The sequence below is a fragment of the Staurois parvus genome, unplaced genomic scaffold, assembly GCF_062004578.1.
Source record: "Staurois parvus isolate SC_StPar_1 unplaced genomic scaffold, SC_StPar_1.0 ptg000549l, whole genome shotgun sequence".
Classification (NCBI taxonomy): Eukaryota; Metazoa; Chordata; class Amphibia; order Anura; family Ranidae; genus Staurois; species Staurois parvus.
Window position 1 is genome coordinate 10126638 of NW_028318345.1, and position 25950 is coordinate 10152587.

The 25950-nt window shown below is 41.4% G+C and overlaps 1 protein-coding gene across 1 annotated transcript in view; it reads right to left on the minus strand.

Annotated features, from left to right (window-relative positions):
• Positions 1–25950, minus strand: part of LOC149451099 (guanine nucleotide-binding protein G(q) subunit alpha) — a 138468-nt gene that overhangs the window by 72659 nt on the left and 39859 nt on the right. The window contains exon 2 of the mRNA XM_089691101.1: positions 11146–11330. Within this exon, the coding sequence (XP_089547227.1) occupies positions 11146–11330 (185 nt within the window). The remainder of the gene's footprint in view (positions 1–11145; positions 11331–25950) is intronic.

A 25950-nucleotide genomic window follows, 5' to 3' on the forward strand; every position in this document is an offset into this window, starting at 1 on the left:
TACACATTGAGGAGCTCTGCTTGGCAGGATTGTGGATGGTGTATGTGGTTTTCCTAGGTTTCATACCTACACATGGAAGGAAATAGAAAAAGAAAGAAAAAGAAAGAGAGAACCCTTACAAGCACTTTAAAACGTGCTGTGGGCATAAAGCCGCTCTTCTAACCTGAGAAAAATGGAGCAGATCCTGTTCCTAACTAACAAAGGGGAAGCAAGCAAAGGCAAAGACAAACTAAAAACTGGAGCCACCAGCACACAGTTCAAATTCAACATGAAGGGGATCTGTGGCAGTTTTCTATAATAAAAGGACAGTTGTATTGGAGAGAAACCACCCTAGTTGGGACTTTAAAGGCATCGAAAAAGTAGGTAAAAGTTACAACAATCTTTATTGAATATAGGTATGTTAAAACTTGTCAGCCATAAAACAATGAACAGGTAGTAAATTGAATTTTTAGGGATGTTGGCATCCATTAGAGATACCTCAGGATAATTTTTTCCCGTAATAAAAAGAGAAGTTCACTTTTGGGGACATTTTTATGGTGGAACTCATAACATGTTTCCACTCCCGCAGCGGCTCAGCAATCTGAGCCTTGTGTGTGACAGCAGTATGGGGAGAAGGTCCCTGTGCCAGCTGTCACTTTTTGAAAAGAGCATGGCTGTGCGGGGCTCCACTCACACGACCACGTCATTCATTCACAGAGTTCTGTGAATGAATCAACTACAAGTACCGATATCCTTTACAGATGTCGGCTTATAGTTCTATAATGAATATTCATGAACTACTACGGTTTTGTTGAGCGTTCCGATAGTTCATAGATTTGTCCTATCGGTGCGAAACTACCTAAACAAAAATGTGCATTTTTTTTTTAAAACATGAACTTATTCTTTAAAAACGTTTGCAATCCCTTTGTTAATTAAGCAAACCCCATGCCAGTTTTTCTTTCACTCTGAAATACAAACTGACATGGACGAGGAAAATACACCTGGAAACAGGTTGCCAGCACCACTGTTATGGCCCAGGAAGCTTGGTTAATTCCTCCCATAGTGACAGACATCAGGGTTTTTGACTGCTATGGAGAAAACCAACTTTATTTTCTCAGAATCCTGTTCTGTGTCCTCTGGCCCAGAGGCTTTGTAGAGCTTTGGGTGGGATAAAGCCTCCATTCCCAAGTCCTCAGCATACTTGGTAGCCAAGCTCAGCTGTAGTCTCAGTTGTGCTGACTGATGCTCAGAGCTCTCTCTGCTGTGGAAGCTTGTTGCTGTGTGAAAGCAATTCCAAAATAATTGCTGTGAAAAACCGCTGAGCAAATAGTGTGCGACATAAAAATATGCAAACACCCACCATTTTTCACACACACACTTTTTAAATCAGAGTATAGCATCAAGTCCACTAAACTCCTGGGATATTGATCTGGTCAGTTAAGTAGCAGAATGGGTTGTTAATCAGTTTCAGCTGCTTTGGTGGTAATGAAATTAACAACAGGTGCACTAGATGAGCAACAATGAGACGACCCCCAAAACAGGAATGGGTTTACAGGGAGATCAATGACATTTGTTTCCCTACTTATCTTTTCTGACTGTTTTTCCCTAGTTTTGCATTTGGCTAGGGTTAGTTTCACTACTGGTAGCATGAGGCGATTCCTTGATCCTACAGAGGTTGCACAGGCAGTCCAACTCCTACAGGATGGCACATCTATACGTGCCATTGCCAGAAAGTTTGCGGTGTCTCCCAGCAGTTCCTCAAGAGCATGGAGGAGATTCCCGGAGACAGGCAGTTACTCTAATAGAGCTGGACAGGGCCGTAGAAGGTCCTTAACCTATCAGCAGGACATGTATCTACTCTTTTGTGCAAGGAGGAACAGGATGAGCACTGCCAGAGCCCTACAAAATGACCTCCAGCAGGCCACTGGTGCGAATGTCTCTGACCAATCAGAAACCGAATTCACGCAGGTGGCCTGAGGGCCCGATGTCCTCTAGTGGGCCCCTGTGCTCCCTGCCCGGTACCATAGAGCTCAATTGGTATTTGCCATTAAACACCAGAATTGGCAGGTCCGGCACTGGCGCCCTGTGCTTTTCACAGATGAGAGCAGGTTCACCCTGAGCACATGTGACAGATGTGAAAGAGTCTGGAGAAGCCATGGAGACCGTTATGCTGCCTGTAACATCGTTCAGACTGTTTTGGTGGTGGGTCAGTGATGGTCTGGGGAGGCATATACATGGAGGGACGCACAGACCTCTACAGGCTAGACAATGGCACCCTGACTGCCATTAGGTATCAGGATGAAATCCTTGGACCTATTGTCAGAACAGCTCTGGGATATCATGTTTTGGTCCAACCGATGCTGCCAGGTTGCACCTCAGACTGTCCAGGAGCGCAGTGATGGCTTGCTCCAGATCTGGGAGGCAATACCCAAAGACGCCATCCTTCGTCTCATTAGGAGCATGACCCGATGTTGTCAGGCATGCATACAAGCACGTGGGGGCCATACAAACTACTGAGTACCATTTTGAGTTGCTGCAATGAAATTTTATCAGAATGGACTAGCCTGCTACTTAATTTTTTCACTTTGACTATCGGGGGTGTCTTTGAATTCAGTCCTCTCTGTAGGTTGCTAATTTTCATATTATATATTATATAGATAGAGAGAGAGATTGTGAGTTCTAAGTGGTTTTCTAGCAAAAACACTCTTTCTTTTACATTTAGGAGAGGCATGAACATGTAGCAGGAAAGAAGAGAAGGGAATGTGTGAATTTCTGTAGCATTTCTGACAGTCAACAGGTGTTATATTTATACAGAATGTGCAATAGATAGATAGATGGATAGATAGATAGATAGATATCTACATTTTTTTTTTCAACCAGGGCCTACACTAACTGAAGCTTCATGACAGAACACAAAAACAAACATTCCTAAATGGTTTTTGTGCTAAATAAAGGCATATTTGATAAATACTTTAACTGCATAAAGAGAAAAAATGCATCTCCATGTTTTAGGATAACAAAACTTTCACCATATGTGACGCTAGTAATCTCAATGCCCAGAACCAAGACTGCTCAATATTGTCACCATTTATCTCTGGCAGGAAATTAGCTGTTCAGTTGTCATGTCTGTCACTGAACAGATAAAGAACATTTCCTTCCATTTCAACCAAAAGGGCACATTTTAATACATCAGTTGAAAAAAATATTCTGCTAACAAAATAAATTGTGCTGCTACTGTAGTATCAACTGATTTTTTTCCTGTTAAAGGAAAACCAATAGTGACAGTTATAGCTAGGCCGCAACAGCCGATCCATCCTGCAAGTGGTTAGTACTTCTGCCCAGCAGCACTAGGATTATCCATTTGAATCCCAACAATGGCACAGCCTGCATGCTCTCCCTGTGTGGGTTTCCTCTGAGTACTCTAGTTTCATCCCTCACTTCAGATATGTTTGGTAGATTAACTGGCTCCTGTCAAAATTGGCCCTAGTATCTTTATGTTTAAAATGTAAGTTAGGGGCCTTAAATTGTAAGCTCTTTGAGGGCAGAGACTAAATGAAGTAAATGTACAATATATAATGTATACGTAAAGCGCTGCCTGAATTGATGGTGCTATACGAGTACCTGTAATAAATAATAAATTAAAATAAAATAATAAATTACTGGTTGCTCTGGAACTCTTGGACATGAATAATTTCCAAGTCAAAACCTGGAAGTGAAACAGAACTACAGAACTGCAAACTTGTTCTAAGTCAGTGTATAAGTAATGAAGCTTGAAGACCCAAGCAATTACCATTTCAAAAGAAGATCAGCAATGTCAACCTACATAGTTCTCACATACCAAGTTTCCTTTTAGGAGTAGAAGCTTCATGGTCTTGTCACATGGACTGAAAACTTTGTATGCTGAACAAGAAAAATGTTGTAACTGTTGGACATTATGCTGAAAGCATCTTTCTTACATTTGACTACACTAAGGTTAGGTTATACTACGGGTCCACAATTAGGTAATTTTAGGCCTAAACGGCAACGGTGAATTTACTGTATCTCATGCCACCAAGCAATTTAAAATGGTATACAAGGAAATGAGAGAAAAAAAAAAAAAAAAGTACCCTTCTTTTTGCCAGTCTTTTTATGATCTTTCCAGAATTGCCTATGTAGCAAATGAGATATATATACAGTGCCCTGAAAAGTATTCATATCCCTTGAAATTTGCCACATTTGGTTATATTACGACCAAAAACGTAAATGTATTTTATTGGGATTTTATGTGATAGGCCAACACAAAGTGGCACTTAAATTGTGAATTGGAAGGAAAATGATAAATGGGTTTCAACATTTTTTACAAATCAATATATGAAAAGTGTGGCATGCATTTGTATTCAGCCCCCTCGAGTCAATACTTTGTACAACCACCTTTCACTGCAATTACAGCTGCAAGTCTATTTGGGGATGTCTCTACCAGCTTTGAGAGTTATGCTGCCCGTAACATCGTTCAGCATGACCGTTTTGGTGGTGGGTCAGTGATGGTCTGAGGAGGCATATCCATGGAGGGACGCACAGACCTCTACAGGCTAGACAATGAGACCCTGACTGCCATTAGGTATCGGGATGAAATCCTTGGACCCATTGTCAGACCCTACGCTGGCGCAGTGGGTCCTTGGTTTCTTCCTTGTGCATTACAATGCCCGGCCTCATGTGGCGAGAGTATGCAGGCAGCTCCTGCAGGATGAAGGAATTGATGCCATTGAATGGCCCCCAAGCTCGCCTGACCTAAATCCATAGAACACCTCTGGGATATCATGTTTCGGTCCATACGACACCGCCAGGTTGCACCTCAGTCTATACAGGAGCTCAGTGATGCCCTGGTCCAAATCTGGGAGGAAATACCCCAGGACATCATCCATCGTCTCATTAGGAGCATGCCCAAATGTTGTCAGGCATGCATACAAGCAAGAGGGCCATACAAAATACAGAGTACCATTTTGAGTTACTGCAATGAAATTTCAGCAAAATGGACTAGCCTGCTGCATCATTTTTTCACTTTGATTTTCGGAGTGTCTTTGAATTCAGTCCTCTGAGAGATGTATGGATCAAATATTTTGGCAAGGAAAACAGTTCACATAGTATTTTCACATCTCAGCTACTCATATAACCCTTTGGCTTCCATCTTTATCTGGTTCCTTTCAGGTTCGTGGGCTCTGGGCACTTGAATGGGCGAGCCACAATGACATCACACCCACGCATGTGCACAGGAGCCACAATTGCATCACTGCGCTCTGAAAGGACAGCATGCCCAGTATGCCATCCCTTTAGAGCACATTCTGCAAGCACTGGTGACGTTACTGGCTGCATAAATAGTGATAATCTCCTAAACAGTGGATGTTTAGGAGGTATTCCTTGTACTTACACTTAAGATTTATTATAAGCTTACCTGTAGGTGCAAGTCACCAAGTGGTGTTTATTACTGCTTTAAAGCGGCCTCTCTCAACCTTTTTTTTTTTTTTTTTTTTTTTTTTTAACTCGGAGGAGCCCTTGAAATGAAATTTCAAGTCTTAGGAACCCTTGCTAAAACCAATTGATCATAGGTCAGTGGGAAAATTGCCCATTACATTGGTGGTTAGTGGAAAGAAAGCCTCACTTAGAGTGGTGGTCAGAATGCCTGAAATGGTTATTGGTGTCATGCAGTTGGCAAGTGGTGCATAGTTTATGGTGTCTGCATAGTTCCAGGTCCAGCACCACTGCCAAGTGGTGCTGGACCTGGAACTATGCAGACACCATAAAATAGGAGGTCAAGCAGCCACAGCTCAAGTTACCCCCAGCAACCTCTGTAAGAACCCTGGTTGAGAATGGGTGCTTTAAAAAAAATAATAACCTTTATATATCATATTGATGTTCTGTTCTGTATTATACAGAGGTCTTGTTAGCAGATTAGGATAAAAGACATCTGATGGGTGCAATATAGTGGAGGGTAGACTTGAGGTCTTCTTTAAAATACTACCCCATCCCCCCCATTTACATTCCCTGAGTGGAAACCAAAGTCAGATTCGGTAATTTAAGCATTAAAGTACATAGGCATATGAATGGGAGGGGAGTGGTCAGCAGAGGTAAATGCTAATTTATTATGAAAAACCACGATTTGAAAATGTGAAGTACTTACAGCAACAAACCAGTCAGCTTTTAGAAGCATTTTCACAATTCAGCTAGTGAAAGCTATACATGATTGCTACAGATTACAAAGAGAATTGACTATTATGTTTTCTTTGCCATTTCACGGTAGTGCATTATTTGTGAGGCAAAAAGCCTCAACAGTCCCTTAAGTGATTTCAAAATTATTTCCTGCTTACACATGTCACATAATTTTCTGTTTACTGGAAAGTGAAGCAGCAATTGTTATTACTGAGGATGTGGACTGGGAACAGTTGTTAGAATCAAAACCCTTAATTTAATAATGCAAAGAAACAAGTTAACCAAGTGCGACATGCAGTTACCCACAGCAACCTGTTGAGATTAAACTTTCAGTTAAAAATTCTGCCAAAGTATAGGAGTGCAGTTTGCTTTCTTCAGCAGATTCTATCTAATGCAGACCAAAGATTCCATGACCAATGTAAACTTTTTGTTCATAGAATGACACAAACCGCACTATAAGTAGTACTCAGAATATGGCATCAAACTGTATCAGCACATACAACATTCACACACTCTGGGACAGAGTCGCAACTGGAGAAAAGAATATAGGCACAAATTGGGTTGTTGGTCTTAGAGAACAATCATAATTCAGGTTAATAAGAAATTAGGTTCCATAAATGCTGAAGATGGGCTACCTTCCGTGTGCAAAATCTGGTTTGTACTTGTATTCAATTTTCACACATCAGTCCCTTTAAAACTTAAATCCAAGCTCCATCCCCCTCCCTCCCTGAAGCCCCACCAACAGCAGTATTTTGCCGTTTCCTTTACTATACTTACCATTAAGATGTCTTCTGGATGTTAACTTCCTCTATGTCTCTTCTCAGGGAGTCCTCAATGATGCACAGTACAGCACTGAAGTAATGACACCATCAGCATTGCTCTGCATCATTACACTGAGTGCAAGAATATGTGGTGATGCCCCCTCAGGGGACATGTCAATGATACCCTGCAATCATAGCTTGCTTCAGTCTTCTGAGTTGAATGACGCTGGGCGTACACATATAGTGCGGAAAAGAACTTAATGCAAAGGCTGCTTCACCAAAGGAGGCGAATATTACACCCAGAGCTACTCTTTTTTTTTTAATCAACTGCTGAGGAACCTTAAAGCAGAACTTCACCCTAAACAGAAAGTTCCACTTTAAAGAATTCTCCCCACCTTCTCTAGCATAACTGGGAGGTTTATTTTTTGGGGGGAGGGGAGCAGGTACCTAGTTTTGTCAGGTACCTGTTCCCACTTCCGCTGGAATCATCACCTCCCAAGAGGCTGAAGGACCATTCAAAATGCACAGCGCAACTTGTGCATGCACAGTGGGAAGCCGTCTCTGAAGCCACAGCTCGCTTCCCACAGTAAACATACTGGTCCCAGGGACCCAAAGACCGGCAAAGTGCTGGTCCAGGTGAAGACGGCACTGAATCCCTGGACAGGCAAGTGTCCTTTTGTTAAAAGTCAGCAGCCACAGAATTTTGTAGATGCTGACTTTTTTTTTCTAGAGACCAAAGATTCTCCAGATATGCTAGAGAAAACTAGTTTTGAGCCTCAAAAGAAAAAAAAAAAAAAGTTATCGGCATCAGGGGATGTTAGTCATCATTCACTGACTAGAGAGGGTGTAAGCTGCAGGGCTATATAAGCACACATTCGTTACCCACTTGCCACAAGGATACCAGCCAGGAATTCTGGAGAACCAGGCTAGTAGCAATAGTAGTAGAGGCCCCAATGTTTGCACAGTTCACGTAGCACTTTTTTTTAATAATGCCCTTTTTGATGCATGCCTGGTGAAGTGTGTAGGACAATAAAATAAAATCTGTTTGATGAATGTTTGGTGAGGTTCCAGAAATTACATCCTATACCCTCCACAAGGATGAATGGAAGTACATTTAATGCATGTAAAGAAACCAACTTGGGCAAAAAAAAAAAAACTTAAAAAAGTGACCAAATGAAACCCCCTCCCTGCACGGTGTGGCAAACCATTCATCTTAAATTGGATATGAAAATGAATAGAAAATAAATGTATGGTGGTGTTCACTTTTATACACATTTAGGCCTCACGCTCACTGGGTGTTTGGCCAGTTCCTCTACAAGCCTTTAAGCCCTTTCACTGGCAGAAGAAAAACAGCATAAAAAATTTGCCTAAAACCGCGCTGTTGAAAACATGTTTATGTGCATCAAGCGCTTTGGCGTTTATTCATATCATTGGTCAGAATATTAATTTATCCTGGCCAATGAAATGAATGAATGCCCAAGTGCTTAACGAGCTGACAGTGTTATTTTTTTCTGCCTCTAAACGCCTGTGTGCGCATGGACACAGGCTAACACTGAGGAGGTTTAGAGGCAGGAAAAGAAAAAAAAAAAAAAAAGGACGCCTCTAAAAGTAGCTTTTAAAAAGTCTAGTGTACATGCAATGGGAAAAAAACAAACAAACAAAACTTCATAAGTAAACTTAACCATTCAAGACATAAAACCACCCCCATAAAGAGGCATTATATTTAATGGCTCTAATGATCTAATGAATTAGCCATTATGCCCTATGTGGACACAAATAAAAGATACAAAAGGAAACAAATTACATACAGTGATATTAAACCCTTTAAAAGATCAACATTTTTCTTTGAATGTAATTACGTTTCCGTACTACTAAACAACATATGAAAATCATTACTTAGAACTCTGAACCTTTCGCCTCTTTAAGCTCAGAATGATGACTTCCATATCTGCTTTTTGGCACTGTCCGCTGGACGAGTTGGTAATGCTAATTCCTACCATGACAAGAAAAATACTTTGCAGACTCTTTGTTGATCCTCTGCTACTGACTCCATTATCTCATTTCAGAATAAAGAGAAAAACAAAAATCAGAACTTCCAATTCTTTGCATAGTCACGTAAATGTGACATTGCTGAGAAGCTCCACCGCACTTGGCTCCCTTTACACCTTCGCATTTTAAATGTAAAGCAAAACAACAACAGGTATGTCATCATAAGCTAAGGTACTTAAGGAGGCTTTCAACAAAAAACTGCAGCGCAATTATCAAAAATGTCTTCCTATAAATATTAATGCTGCTGTTCCCACATACGTATACAATAACATCATATATTAGTGACGCGCACTTCAGCTACTATGAGATTATATATATTATATAATTCTTCTTATCCACAATATCCTCCATATATGTGAACACAAACACTCAACAAAGTGTAGCATATGAATACTATAATGTTTATTTTAAAAAAAGGGTGCACGCACATTAAAAAGTGTCCTACTGGGAAACTGCAGTGAAAACACCTGTGATGTTATTTTTGGTATACTCAGAGAAATCCCAAGATGGCGGCTCGTGAACTTCGGGTACTGAGGCTTGACGTCATCGGCCCACCCTACACGTTCCGTCACACCACACGACTTCCTCAGGAGTGTGAGTGCACTCTTTTTTTTAAATAAACATTATAGTATTCATATGCTACACTATGTCGAGTGTTTGTGTTCACATATGCGGAGGATATGGTGGATAAGAAGCAGGTGAAGATATTTGGAGCAAAGTGAGGAGGATAGTGGAGTCTGGAAAGCCTTATACCTACCTGGGTCAAAAGGGAAAAGTGCTGTTTGACCTATGTATGGGTCAAACAAGGAGGTGAGAGTACATATGTATGACACTGGTGGAGGAGCACAAATAAGTGTGGTTTTCGGACACATGGACGAAAGGAGCTCCTATTTGCACCAGAATTAAGTTATATGCACTGAATTTATCACATATAAAAAGGACTGTAGTTCTTTTGAATATTTGGTAATATATATATATATATATATCTCTATAAATAAAACTTAAGGTGGCTGGTCCTGGTGTCACTTACTGACTAGGAAAGAAACAAATGCAGTGTGAACTGCACTGCACTAGTCTCACTGGAGGACAGGTGACTCATCAGGGGTCTTTTAGAAATCATAGTACTCTTCCTAGGAGCATTTGCCTCTTTCTTCCCAAAAGGCTGGCACCATCTTCGATCAGGAAGCATCCAGCATCTATTTCCTTGAATAAAATGCTGGTCCATAAATAACAGAGCTATGGAAATTCTGGCATCTGCACAGCAATCTTTCATCTTGGCAGTGAGCTGTATATCGCACACAGATCAGCCCCCTTACTGCTGCCTCTCACTTTAACAGCTGCCTGAATATTACAATGTTATTAAAGCCCAGTCAGTGATTGCTAGGAGGAGGGATGCCTGAGGAAATGCTTCCATTCTGCTTGCTATTAGACAGCTGATATGGACCATAATGCTCCACTTAGGCCTAGACAAAGTCACATAACTGCAGCTCAATTACTTTTTTTTTTTTTAAAGGATAAGATCACCTTTTGTAACATGTTACACCTGTATTCAGGGTGTAACATGTAGCATGTTACTGTTGCAGAAGTCAACACCGCCCCCCCCCCCCCCCCCCGATCCCCCGTAGTGACAGCAAGCCGGGGATCCTCTCCCCACACCAGTTGTCATAATTTTTAAAAACTGCTGTCATGTGGGGCTCCACCTACCCAGCTGCATCGTTCATTCACAGAGTTTTGTGAATGAATGAACTACAAGTACTATCAGCCTTTGCGGCTGATGAACACTTTTGTTAGTTCACCGATTCTTCGTGTCAAAGTCTGACAGAAAGAGTGTAACTGTATTCCTGTCAAGAGTGTAAATGCCTGCCCGTATGAGGTACAAGCAGACAGCTTACACTGTCAGTCTGTAGGAACCCAAGATTGCATATGCAATTTGCTCATCACGAGTGCAACCCTTTACAGGCTCCTAATAAAAAAATATAAAATAAAATAAATGCACTTTTTTTTTACCTGCAAAAAAGATGTGCATTCAATATTTTTCATAAAAGTCAACTAATCCTTTAAATAATGTTAGATAAAATTAACATATTTTGAAATATTTTTTGTATATTGTCAAGCATGTGGTCAGGTACAATTTGAAAGTTACTATGTTTCACTTGGCTTCAACGGCACTCACCTTGTTGTGTTCATACTTGTATGGGATTTTAAGGGTATCCATTGCCCGGATCATAGCTTGCATTGCTGTGAATATGTTCTGGTACACAAGTTTAGTGAACCCCCTCTTGTCTTCATCAGAATACCCAGATCCATGGATAATTCTCATCTGCTTTATAAATGTGCTTTTTCCACTTTCTCCTGTGCCTATAAAATAATGAAAAAAATAAGTTAACTAGAGTAGATATATTAAATAAAGTGTCAGATAATATATACAGTAAAAGTACTAAAGAATAGTGGACTTTACCAAGACCGAATGTTCTATAAACACATAAAATTCAGTGCTAACCAAATGTGGGGACCCTCATGACTGTGATAAAAAACTGCAAACAACCATTTTTAAAACTTAATCCTGATCTTGGCCAGGTCTACAAAAAGTAGCAAGTACTGATATCTGACGCTCCTGACATACAACCTTTTGCTGTCCTTCCTAACATGTTGAAAAATGGAACAAAATTGTCTATTCATGACAATATATCTTTTTTCCTTCATTTGATAGATTAAAAAATAGGCATTTACTAACAATTCAAAAGGGCAGTGACCAAAGTGTTATAGTAGACAATGACAGATCTTCACATTAAAGTTTACAATGAACAGGCCATTAGAAACTACCAACAGCTGTGGGTTAACATACACTGTATTAAATATTTGAACCATGTTACTGAAGTGTAAACCCAACAAAATTAAAAGCTTTTGTTATACATCCATAACAAAAGATGAAATATGGAAGACAGGTCATAACTAGACAGAATTTTGTATTCATACAAGATGATACCAGGAAGTGTGCTTATCAACTTAGCATGAGCTTCAAGTTCCTGTGCTCACTCCACGCTGGAGAGCATGCTAAAAATATGTTGTGTTTTTATTTTTGCAGCACAGAACTGCCCAGTATAAATTCAGCAAAGGTATGCTTTAACTGAAAATAACGTTTCAATGTACTTTCACTCAGGTAAACTAGAGAAAACTAAATTAAAAATAATTAAAATAATGAGCTTAACCACTTGCCCTCCTGAGGATTTACCCCCCTTCCTGACCAGGCCTCTTTTTGCTACTCGGCGCTGCACTAATTCAACTGATAATTGCGCGGTCATGCAATGCTGCACCCAAACGAAATTTATGTCCTTTTTTTCACACAAATAGAGCTTTCTTTCGGTGGTATTTGATCACCTGTGCACTTTTTATTTTTCACGCTATAAACAAAAAAAGAACGAAAATTTTGAAGCAAAACAATATTTTTTACTTTCAGCTATAAAAAATATATAGTAAACTCAAATTTAGTTATAAATTTAGGCCAAAATGTATTCTGCTACATGTTTTTGGTAAAAAAAATCCCAATAAGCGTGTATTGATTGCTTTGTGTGAAAGTTATAGCATCTACAAACTATGGTATAGTTACTGCAATTTACGCCATTTTTTTTGCTATACAGCGTTGCGCTAGTTTAACGGACAATTGCACGGTCATGCAATACGGTACATAAATAAAATTTATGTCCCTTTTTTCACACAAATAGAAAATATTCTTTCTTTTGGTGGTATTTGATCACCTGTGCGCTTTTTATTCTTGGCGCTATAAACAGAAAAAGTTGTGAAGAAAAAATTTTTTTTTTGAAAAACACAATATTTTCTCATTTCGGTCATAAAAAAATATCCAAAAAACTAAAATTTTGCCATAAATTTAGGCCAAAATGTATTCTGCTACATGTTTTTGGTTAAAAAAATCCCAGTAAGTGTATATTTATTGCTTTGTGTGAAAGTTATAGCGTCTACAAACTATGGTATAGAAAATGGAATTTACACAGCTTTTACTTTCTGACTGCCCATCACATTTCTTGAGGTGCTAAAATACCAGGATAATACAAACACCCTCAAATGACCCCTTTTCAGAAAGTAGACACCCTAAGCTATCTGCTGAGAGGCATATTGAGTCCATGGAAGATTTATTTTTTTCCACAAATTTCTGCAAAATGACAAAAACATTTTTTTTTTTTTTTATACACAAAGTTGTCATTTAAATGATTTATTTCTCGCACAAGCCATGGGTATATGTGGAATTACACCCCAAAATACATTCTGCTACTTCTACCGAGTATGGGGATGCCACGTGTGTGAGACTTTTTGGGAACCTAGCCACATACAGGAGCCTGAAATCCAATGACAACTTTGAAAGCCTGAAGGTGCATAACTTCCTCATTTCACTTCCTCGCTACCTATCATAGTTTCAAAGGCCCTGACATGCCAGGATAGAATCAAACCCCCTCCAAATGACCCCTTTATAGAAAGTAGACACCCCAAGGAATTTAAAAAGGCATGGTGAGTATTTTGCAGATCTCACTTTTTCTCACAAGGTTTAGAAATATAAAAAAAAATAGAAAAAATATGTTTTTGTTTTTTCTTCATTTTCCAAAAACTTGTGGCAACAAATGAGATCTACAAAATACTTACCATGCTTATCAAATTCCTTGGGGTGTCTACTTTCCAAAAGGGTGTCATTTGGGGGGGTTAGGTACTACCCTGGCATTTCAGGGCCTCCGAAACTGTGATAGGTAGTCTGGAAGTGTAATGAGGAAATAAAGCCCTTTAAAAGCCTGAAGGTGCTTATTGGATTCTGGGGTCCTGTACTTGGCTAGACTGCCAAAACGTCTCTCACATGTGGTACCCCCATACTCGGGAGAAGTAGCAGAATTTATTTTGGGGAGTAATTCCACATATACCCATGGCATGTGTGAGCAGTAAATCATTTAAGTGACAATTTTGCCATTTTCCAAAAACGTGTGGTAAAAAAATAAAATTCTTCGATTCAATATGCCTCTCAGCAAACAGTTTAGGGTGTACTTTCCAAAAAGGGGTCATTTTGGGGGGTGGGGGCATTCTATGCCCAGCATTAGAAGTTTATGCCACACATCATTCACTCTTCTAACCACCTGAAGATCAAGCCTTTTCTGACACTTTTTGTTCACATGAAAAAAATCTGTATTTTTTGCTAGGAAATGAATTTAAACCCCCAAACATTATAGATTTTTTTTATAGCAAACACCCTAGTGAATAAAATAATTGTTGTGCATATAAATTGCTTTGATCCACAATCAACGCATACAGATATTCTGTGAAAAACAGCTCCAAAAATCAAGGGGAGTAGTTAAATTTGCTATTTACACCTGAATTCCGGGTTGGGCAGTGAATGGGGGAAGTACAGGTTCTGCAGAACTTGTGGGCTGTCAATCGGGATTTGCAAGCACATTCGGAAGGATACTAGGAGCTCTACGGGTCTGTGTGCGAATTCTTGGTGGCTGTGCAACAATACTTGTGCTCGCCACCGCACCAGCTTGTACTGCACTTATGGGACTCACCACGTCGCCAAGTCATACTGCAGTGCTGGTATTATTATTATACAGGATTTATGGCGCCAACAGTTTGCTCAGCGCTGCAATATAATAGGAGACAATACAGAACAATACAGTTCAATACAAGAGGGTTAGGAGGGCCTGATCCTGGGAGCTTACAATCTAAGAGATATGTGAAAGACCGGGATGTACTAGGCCACTAGTACTCGCCAGTTCACCAAAAGGCAGCGTGGCACTAGTACTGGCACTCTGCTGCATATGAGAGTCATCAAAATTTACTGACAAGTGCTAACAGAGATCAGGCCTGATTCTGGGAACACTGCGGGTTTTGTGTGTAATATATCAAGTGACAGTGACCTACTGACACTGCACTTGCTGGGGGAGAAGGGGGGGGGTAAGCGTAGGGGCTAAACGCAGATGCTGGTAGGTGACGGGGCTGATCACGCTGCATTTTTGGGGACACTATACTAATGTGAACGCTGGTGTAGTGCTGATATGATCAAAGATATTGATCCGTTCAGACACTATACTAGCAATGGAGGTTTATTGTGCATGAGCGTGTTCCTCGAGGGGTTAAATGTGATGACTGGTGTACTGACAGGCAATCTGACGCTATCTGGTAGGGGTGTGAACACTGCGGGAGCGCGAATCACGTATATATATATATATATATATATATATATATATGCGATTTTGTGCACCCATGCCGCCCTGTTTTCCCCATAAATTGAGCTTTCTTTCTGTGGTATTAGATCGCCTGTTTGTTTATTTTTTGTGCTATTATAAAAAAAAAAAAAAAAGCTGATAATTTTAAGAAAGAAAAAAAAAAACCACAATATTTTGGACTTTTTGCTATAAAACATGTCCAGTAAAAAAATTTAAAAATCAAATTTCGTCATAAATTTCGGCCAAAATGTATTCTATGTCTTTGCTAAAATTAAAAGAAAAAAAAAAATCCCAATACGTGTAATTAGTTTACGTGAAAGTTATAGCGTTGACAAATGACTGTATAGATACTAGATTTTTATTTTTTTTTATACTAATAATGGCGGCGATCAGCGACTTATGGCGGCACTGCGACAGACATTCTGACACTGGGGGGAGGGAGGAAGGGGTTAACATTTTTAGGCAATGAAAGGGTTAACTGTGTGAGGGGAGTGTTTTACTAGGGGGCGGGGGGGTGTACTTCACAGGAACACGCTAATCCCGATAGATAAACTCTTCTCTCAGGATCAGCGTGCTCGGAACTGACATGGAGGAGAGCTGCAGCTGTGCTCCCTGTCAGTGATTGCCGGTAGTCGCCGGACCAGGCGGGTAATGACCAGCCAGGACCCGGTGACTGACATCCACGGCCGCGATCGGCGGCGCGGGTAGGGCAGGCGCGCGCCCCCTACCTGTTTTGCAGAATGACGTTTTAAAACTGTATAAACACTGTGGCTGGTCGGCAACCAGTTAAAGTGTAAATTCACCTTTTCACAAAAAATTAAATGGTAAACACCTGACCCCCCCCTCCCCTGCACTTCTGTGGATGATTAGCCGTCACTGTACATGCAGCAATCTGGAGATTTGAAAGCCCGATTTCCCTATGGAAAGAATAAGGGCCAGACCGCTGCATTGGTTGCATGGGATAAGTGCAGTGGGGACCAGAGAAGTGGGGAGGTGCCAGGTGTTCGCTAACCTTTTAATTTCTGGTTTCTTTAAGTGGACACTGAATGTATTTAAAGTGGAGTTCCAGCTGGGAAAAAACTGTAGCTGCTGAATTTTAAAGTACACTCACTTACCTGTCCCTCAGTCCAGCGGTGTCCTCACCATGGCTGGTTTCAACGGCCATCTTCTCTCCCTGGCGCCAGCATCTTCAGTGTGGGCACCCGGCTGTGACAGCTTGCAGCTTCAAACCCAGGTGCCCACTGTGCATGCGCGAGAAGCACTGCGCTTTGTGAGTGGCCCCATAGTCTGGGACCTGTCACGTGTGCCAGAAGACTACGGGGAGGGGAGAGGACAACTTCCGCTTCCAATCGCCTTAGGCGATTGCAGTGGAAGTGGGTACTTCTCAAATTCGGGTACCCACCCCCCCCCCCCCCAAAGGTTCCAATCCTTAATGGGGAGCGGGGAACAAAGACTTAAAGCGGAGCCTCCCCTTTTGGGTGGAGCTCCGCTTTAAGTACAACTAAAAGCTTTTGTATGTCAGTCTAAGTACCAAGTTCAGTTAATATGTGATGCACAAGCCTGGTAAAGTAAAAAAGAATAAACAAACTCCCTTTCCTTTCCCTGTCCAAGTCAAATCCTCCTTCATTCCTGTCTCACAAACTCCCTCTCTCGGACACTGCAGCTCACAGTGGGGGGGGGCGGGGGGTCAGTGACAGAGGTAATGTTGGCAATCTAGAAAACAGGACTAGGTGTGGTCAGCTGCTGAATGACAAGCTACAGCCTTGTGAGTCAATACTGTAAGTCTGATAGCCACTCTCTTGCAACATTTTTTTCCATCCTGAATTCATGTTGCAAATTCAAGGGCAGTGGAGAATTGTTGTCACATCATCAAAGGGAGTTGCATTAGGTAGACTTCAGATGCATTCAGCTTACATTTAAAATTGGTGTGAGACACTTCCAAGTTCCATTGTAGTTCTCATGTGCATCGAGTTAACCCCATTCTAACCTGCATGGGACCTCCTTCAAAGCCACAGAAAATTGCTTTATCATTCCCTTGGCCTGCACAGGGAGAAAAACAGTTGTGACGTTAAAGAAGAATTCCACATATGGATATTTTATATATAGTTACATTGGTCCATCTTGGACTAATGTTACTATCTATATACCATAACTGGCTGATGCCCCTGGAAGCTGCAAATCACTGATTTAGACGCCGCTACTCCAGTGATCACCACTTCCTTCCAGGTCTTGGGCTGAGCGGCTGGCCTGCTGCCTTGTGAACGCAGGTCACGGCATAGGCACCAAAGAATGCTTTACATTGTCTCAATGAATGCAAAGTGTTCTCTGACTGGATGAGGCCAAGCATGGCAAATACATAGTTACACTAGATCAATGTAACCATGTACAAAATTTCCATGCCTGGAATTCATCTTTAACATAAGCTCATGTAGAGGACCTAATGTAACCTAATGTCTCCCTTGCCCCTTACTGCTTCAACTTCAATTAACTGGTCACATATGAAATGCAAACAGTGAATATTAGAACTGCTTTCATACTATTCTATATTAGGCTACATGTACACTGAAGCGCCCTTGGAAACCAAGCTCTCCTGGCCACTGAAAAACACTAAATGTGGTAAAAACGCGTGTAAACGCAGTACTGCATTTAGTGTTTGGGCATTTATTCATTTCATTGGCCAGAGTACTTGCCACTGAAATGAATAAACACCCAAGCACTAAAAGCAGCTAGCGCTTAGGCGTGTTTACAAGTGTTTTTGCCGTATTTTGCATTTTTTGGCCAAAACGTTTCTCTGCTGAATGTGATTCTTCTGTGTTCTGGAGAGGGTCATTTACTACCCTTAAACTCTGCTGCTAAGCTCTAGTAAATGCCTGTGTGCATGGACACATAGGCTTTTACTTGAGTCTCCTAGATTGTAAGCTTGAAAGAGCAGGGCCCTCGATCCCCTCATGTTTTGCATTGTATTGGTATTGTTCTGTCACATGTTCTGTCCCCCTTTATAATGTACAGCGCTGAGCGAACTATTGGCGCTTTATAAATACTGTATAATAATAATAAGTTGAGTTTAGGGATTTTGACAAAAAACACCAAAAGCTCCTAAACTCACGTTTAGGAGCAGCATTGTAAACAAGGCCTTAGTTTTGCTAGAAGGCATCTCCTTTAGGGGTCTTTCCTTTATTTAATGTGAGCAGGCGGGTCAGTTTTGTAAGAAAACCCTATTTACCAAGAAACTACACAGTAACAGCTATACAGCACGATGAAGAGAAGATAACTGCAAAACACATAATAGATGCTCATCACATCATCAACTTACTAAAATAGTTAACATTTATCTTCTATAAAATAAAAAGAAAGGGACAAAAAACTATGCAAGCACTTGGTTTTGGAAAATTACAGTCCACAGTATTATAGAAAAGATGCATCATTTTTACTAAGGCTTGTCTAGGGTGGTATGTGATAAACAAGCATTGTTTCTCCTCTAGACCTGTGAAGCAACAGGGGAGTTACAATGAACAAATGCAGGAAGGAAAGCCATCAGTGCATGCAGAGGGTTATGTGCAGTAAACACATGACATTATCTTTATACAGACATGAACTGCCTTGCACTACATATTTAGCAGTGACAAAGTCTGCCATATTACTGGAAATAATGTATTTAAAGGGGAAATTAAATTCCCCTTTAAACAGGGAACATCTAAAATAGTTAATTGTGCCTAAGCAGTACCCTGAAAATGCTACTTTAGCTGGAAAATCCTGAAAATATAAAATATTTAAGAGTTCAAATCATTCTTTTTGCAAAAAAGTAAAGCAATAAAAAGTAGAACAGGCTCGTCATGTAACCAAGGGTGACTGGTCCACCATATCGCACAGCTAAACGCTGGGGCAATCAGGTGTCTGTCTCTGGCGTGGACGGATGAAGCTAGTCAGCACCTCTTGTCACTCACTGGGATCCGAAGACTGGAACGTACTGTTGGACCGAAAGCATAAGGGGTCCCCCTGGTCACTTCACGAAGCCTTACACTTGCAACCCATTGATGACAACACGGCGCCTTACACTTGCGGTCCAACAGTGGGTTCCAGCCTTTGGCTCCCAGTGGCAGAGGTGCCGACCAGCTTCCTTCGGCCATGCAGGAGACAGATACCGGATTGCCCCAGTGTTTACCTGTGCAATATGGTGGACCAATCACCCTTGGTTATAAGACAAGCCTGTTATACTTTTTATACAGTATCTCACAGAAGTGAGTACACCCCTCACATTTTTGTAAATATTTTATTCTATCTTTTCATGTGACAACACTGAAGAAATGACACTTTGCTACAATGTAAAGTAGTGAGTGTACAGCTTGTATAACAGTGTAAATGTGCTGTCCCCTCAAGAGAACACACAGCCATGAATGTCTAAACTGCTCGCAACAAAAGTGAGTACACCCAAGTGAAAATGTCCAAATTGGGACCAAAGTGTCAATATTTTGTGCGGCCACCATTATTTTCTAGCCCTGCCTTAACCCTCTTGGGCATGGAGTTCACCAGAGCTTCACAGGTTGCCACTGGAGTCCTCTTCCACTCTTCCATGAGGACATCACGGAGCTGGTGGATGTTAGAGGCCTTGCGCTCCTCCACCTTCCATTTGAGGATGCCCCACAGATGCTCAATAGGGTTTAGGTCTAGAGACATGCTTGGCCAGTCCATCACCTTTACCCTCAGCTTCTTTAGCAAGGCAGTGGTCATCCTGGAGGTGTGTTTGGGGTCATCATGTTGGAATACTGCCCTGTGGCCCAGTGTCCGAAGGGAGTGGATAATGCTCTGCTTCAGTATGTCACAGTACATGTTGGCATTCATGGTTGCTTCAATGAACTGTAGCTCCCCAGTGCCGGCAGCACTCATGCAGCCCCAGACCATGACACTCCCTCCACCATGCTTGACTGTAGGCAAGACACACTTGTCTTTGTACTCCTCACCTGTTTGTCGCCACACACGATTCACACCATCTGAACCAAATACGTTTATCTTGGTCTCATCAGACCACAGGAAATGGTACCAGTAAGCCATGTCCTTAGTCTTCTTGTCTTCAGCCAACGGTTTGCGGGCTTTCTTGTGCATCATCTTTAGAAGAGGCTTCCTTCTGGGACGATAGCCATGTAGACCAATTTGATGCAGTGTGCGGCGTATGGTCTGAGAACTGACAAGCTGATGCCCCCATCCCTTCAACCTCTGCAGCAATAAAATATTTACAAAAACGTGAGGGAGTACTCACTTCTGTGAGACACTGTACATGCGAGTTGCCCAACCTATTTACTATTAAATCTACTAGAAGTCTACACTTAGAGGCACGGTCTTCTCTCTCCTTTGTTTGAATATCCAAAGCCAGCTTCTGCGCTCATCTCAGCTTGCCCTTAGTGGATGGCATTTTTATAGAGTACACATACTGGGCTATATTACTGACAATATTCTAGGAATATTATCTTTATCCATGTGCTATGCACCTACATTTCCAACATTGTGAGGAATAGTGCCCCATTATTGGAGTCAGTGGGAGAAATGGTGCCCCATTGCTGGTTTCAATTGGCAGAATAGTATCTCATAGCAGTAAAAGGCCCAAGGGCCAGATAAAGGCAAGCAAAAGGCGGCATCTGGCCCCAGGGTCACAGTTTGGAGGTCATTGATCTATACAATTCAAGAGTTGTTATATGAAATGGTAGCATTGTTTTGTGTGTAGCAAACATAAATCTGTTTTCTTCTTTGCCAAAAATTGTGGTAAGGTAAATAAACCTATTACTAGTCATAATGAAAAATAAATAGTGATCTTTGATAAATACAGAGGCTAGCGCAGGTACCAATGCACTGGTGATTACTGGAGGTGCAAAAAACAGATCAAATGGCAGAGCTAAAAATTGGAAATGCTGGGGACCCACAGCAAAAGGAAGGCATCACTGATTCACTGGAAAAAATGGCAACATGCAGGTACGCATCCTTGATGGGGAAGCTGCCTCTTTTTGGTTAAGGCAACAGGTTGTAGAAGAACCATTCTGACACAGGGACTGGAGCAATGACTCCCTGCGCCAGATGACCCACTAGAGCTGCATGGAGATATTGTCTGTGCACTGACAAAAGTAGGTTGCAAGATATGAACTGCGGAAGGGACTGGGCAACTTGTGGCGCCTGGAAACCACCTTCTGAAACAAAGTTGGTTGCCCAAATATCCACAAAGGCGAACAGTTAACAACTCTGGAATGTTGGGTGCCCCCTCAAATTGAAGATCTGAGGATTTGGGGAAACTGGATGTCCATGCTTTCACAAACTGAGTGGAATTCCAAGCTTTGATATGGCTTCGGAAGTTGAGGCCTAGGAGGAGCTAGCCTACTCAGACCAAGCCCCAGGCTTTGTTTTCTGGTACTCTTGCCCCCTGTGACACTCGTGATGAGGGGGGCCAGGGCAGCCATGAAAAGATGCAGTCTCCAGAAGGGCTTGCCAAGTGGGCACTTTTTGCCTGCCAGTTCTGGAGCCTAACACTAATTCCTCATGTGTAGGGACAGGAAACTCATACAAGATGGAAGACCTCTAACAAATCTGTGCATGTGGTAATTCAAGGCTGCAAACATTAGCTCTAATGTTTTAAATTAAAGTGATAAAAAAAAAGAGGGAAAAAAAAAACAGACAAAAAACATGTTATACTTACCTGTTCTGTGCAGGGTTTTCCTCCTCTTTTCAGGTCCCCTACTAGCACTCCTGGCCCCTCCCTCCTGTCGAGTTCCCCCAGAACCAGCAGCTTGCTATGGGGGAGCCCAAGCAGGCTCACTCCTGAGTTGCTGCTCGGTGTGCCCATTCACACAAAGAGCTGTGACTCGGCCCTGCCCCCTTTCTCCTCATTGGCTCAAATGGCTGTGATTGCCAATGGCTCCAGCTGCTGTCTCAGCTAATGAGGAGGGCGAGTCTTAAGAGAGCCGAGGCTCTCATGCACATTGCTGGATTGCAATGGAGCTCAGGTAAGTATTAGAGGGGCCTAGAGGGGCTGCTGCACACAATGTTTTTTATCTTCATGCATAGAATGCATGAAGATAAAAAACCTTGTGCCTTTACAGCCATTTTAAGTGATCAACTTGCACATTAACCAAATTCTGTCTGATGGCCTAAGACCAGTCAGATTAGGGTCACAGTCAGTCCAGGTTGCAAAGCCGGCCTGCCTGAGAGAAAAAGGTTTTGGAAAGGACCTCCAAAATGCTTGTTAATGGGGTCCTCAGACACAAGCACATCCTCCAGGGATATTCTTGGATCCACAGAGAGGGTAGCCCAAGTGTTAACAAAGTCCTAGTTAAACGAGTACAGGGCTGCTAGCCTTTTGGAGAAGTGACCAGCTTGTCTTGGTTCTTCCAGTTTACCTGAAGGATGACTGCAAACAGTAAGTGAACCAAAAAGATCTTAGTGGCTGGAGGATGGCATCGACTCAAGCAGAAGGTAAAATATGTGAAGGAACCTGAACGGGGAAAAAAAAGAAATAAGAAAAAAAAAAAAAAAAAAAAAAAAAAAAAAAAAAAAGGACTTTTTTCAGCATACCAAGGAGAAGGTGTTCAACCTCCCAAGGCACTAGCAAAAACTATGCTGGGGAGTAGGCCTAAGGTATGTTTACCACAACTTTTTTCCTTGGCAGTGTCCAAATATTCCTGTAGAAAGCAGTATTCTTGTGTCCCCCACGAACGAGAATACAACTGGGTTTGAAAAGGCAATTGATGCACCCAAAGTAGATTCATATCCTTTCTAGATATTTAAAAAATAATTTAAATAAAATTCTTCACGAAGTTTTTGTTCTTGGAGTTCAGCTAAGATCCATTTAAATAACATTATGTAAACAGCCCTGCTGATTTACTTAATACTTTATTGGCAGTAGAAGTGTCCCGTGACACACCCAGTTCTCATACTGACTACACCAAATCCTTACAGCTAGCTACCCCACATTTAGGTCATGCATGTTTCATGTGTAATGAAAACACAGTATTCATGCAATCCATGCACACTTGCAAAAAAACAAAATGAAAACGCTGGAGTTTAGTGTTTTGCCTGTAGAAGCATCTAATGTTATGCACATTAGGTCATTTAGAGGCATATTTTAACCTCAGCGTTTAGAGACTGGGAAAAATAAATACCCTTTTGTTTTACGTTTTTTTAAGAGTCACAAAAAAACGCTAAACGTTGCTAAACGCTAGTACGAAAAATGTTTAGGTTTTTTTTTTTCTACCAAGAGCCATGGTGTTGTTTTTAAGTCAGTGTGCATGGACCCTGAAGGAACATTTCAGCTCATGAAAGATGCTCTTGCAGCATTCATAATCTTTTTTTATACACACTTTTGAGTAATGCTGAAGCATGCACAAACCCGTTACCAACTAAGGTTTCGGTTTTCCTGTACAACTCACAGGTGACGTTACCTATATAATAATAACAACATTTAGAGATAATAACGCTTCCGAACAGAGTCCGGCAAGAAGCCCTTCATAGATTGAGACACAAACACCTAATCAATCTTACAGGTATGGAAGAGTGGCACCAATCTGAAAGCCATGTCATGATGTAAACGTAAATGCACCACAGATCAAGCCCAAACGAGTACTAGTCTTTATATTACTGCATTTTTCCAATCCATCTTCTCATAACACACATTTTAAATGCTCAGTCAGGAGATTTTAATGGCTTGCGTATGAGATGATACCAAGAGTAGATTAGATCTGTGTTTCTAATTACATGTATAAGTGGACCTACCAATACGTATGCTATTTTGTATCTAATAAAATGAAAGGAGAAGAAAACCATTTTATCCCCAGCAGCCTGAAGGCACTGAAGGCATGTAATTCTATCCTGCTGAAGATTTATTCAAATGCAAGTACAAATATAAGTATCCACTTCCAAAAAGCTAACAGCTCCATAAACAAAAGGAGTTTCAACTGTATAACATCCAGCCAACAACCACATCTGACGCCCTCAAGCCTGAGGTTTTTAAGAGCAACATAAAATTTCAATTTAGCTTTTCTCTTCATATCCTCTACTATAAACATATAGCCAACCAGTTCATTAGTTGTTAGGATGTTGCATGAAATACTCTTAATTCATATTAAAAGAAAATATCAGTTTATTTTCTTTATACAAACCATTTAGTAAAGAAAGTTGCCGCATGAAAACTGCATGTTGTAGTAAACAGAAAACACTCATCTATATGAAAACAGAACAGACAAGACAGTGTTTGATGTTTTGAATTCCCCCACCTACTACATAAAATATAGTTTTCCCCTGAGCTTCCAGGTTTCCAGTGGAAGCAGGAGATTAAAATTAAAAAAAATAATAAAAAAATCTTATTTAAAATCACTTCAGTAAATTTGGTGCAAAATAAAAAAAAAAAAGTCAGCCTGTTCCCCTATCCCATCTCCTGCACATTGCAGAGGACAGCTGCTCTCTGTATCTAAGCAGTGGCTTGCAACAGTCACAGATACTCCTGCTGTGCCAAAGCTGGCGCTACGCATTCAGTAGGAAAACAAAGTGAACTTTGCTGATTGCTCAGTCCTAGTCCTGGGTCTGCTGGCGAGAGATAGGGGGGAAAAAGGTATCCAATAGCTGCAGAGAAGCCACTGCTTACAGGCAAACAGAAGTATTCCTCTCTGCAGCATGCTAGAAAGGGACACGTGAATTTATTCCGGCTGTGGCAGCATTACAGCATCGAAGAGTTTGAAGGGCATTAAACCCAAAACTGTCATATATTGCAGCTTACCAATTGTTAGGATATGGTGGCTACAGTAGATTTTTATTTTTAAGGCTGGCTCTTATTCTCCGTTTTCACCTGGTGATCTGGTCAGTAGCCCACCTCCTGTATTAGAGTCACTACAATCTGGATGAATGAGACCACAGGCAGCTTGGTCTGAGGAGAGGGGAGTGATAGATGTACTAGCAAATTTAAAGTGATTGGAAAGCTTTAATTTTTTTATTATTTATTTTTATTTCAGGCACTTCTATAGCGCCGTCAATTTATGCAGCACTTTACATACATATATTGTACATTCATATCAGTCCCTAACCCTCAAGGAGTGTACAATCTAAAGTCACTAACACACATTCATACATATATTAGGGCTAATTTAGACAGGATAAAATTCACCTTCCAGCATGTCTTTGGAGCGTGGGAGGAAACTGGAGTACCCGGAGCAATCCCACACAGTCACAGGGAGAACATGCAAACTCCAGGCAGATGGTGCCGTAGTCAGGATTTGAACCGGCGACCCTAGTACTGCCAGGTGGAAGTGCTAACCATTTAGCCACTGTGCTGCCCTTTTTATTGTTAAAATAATAAACCAAGTCTTGGTGAGCAGGTCAAAACATATCAGGGGGGATATGGCTGGAGTGGCGATGGCTAAGGCCACATTCAGCTACATACTAATGCAGTGGGTTGCTGGGCAGCGCCTTTTATTCTCTTTAATAATGCTCTTACAGATCTGAACAGTGCAATGACACCAGCTCCCTTCATTGCAACCAGCAGGGGGATCTCTGTCTCAGCTTACAGCAACACTGCAAGCTTCATTTGGATCAAAATAATAAACATGTTATACTTACCTGCTCTGTGCAAGGGTATTGCACAGAGCAGCCCACAACCGCACCAGCACTCACTCTCGGCTTCTCCTCTTGGTGCGCCACCATAACAAGCTGCCTCCTATGGTGGCATACCTACAGGCTCACTCCCAAGTCAAGCTGTGTGCGTCTATTGACACACACAGGGTGAATCGCCCCTG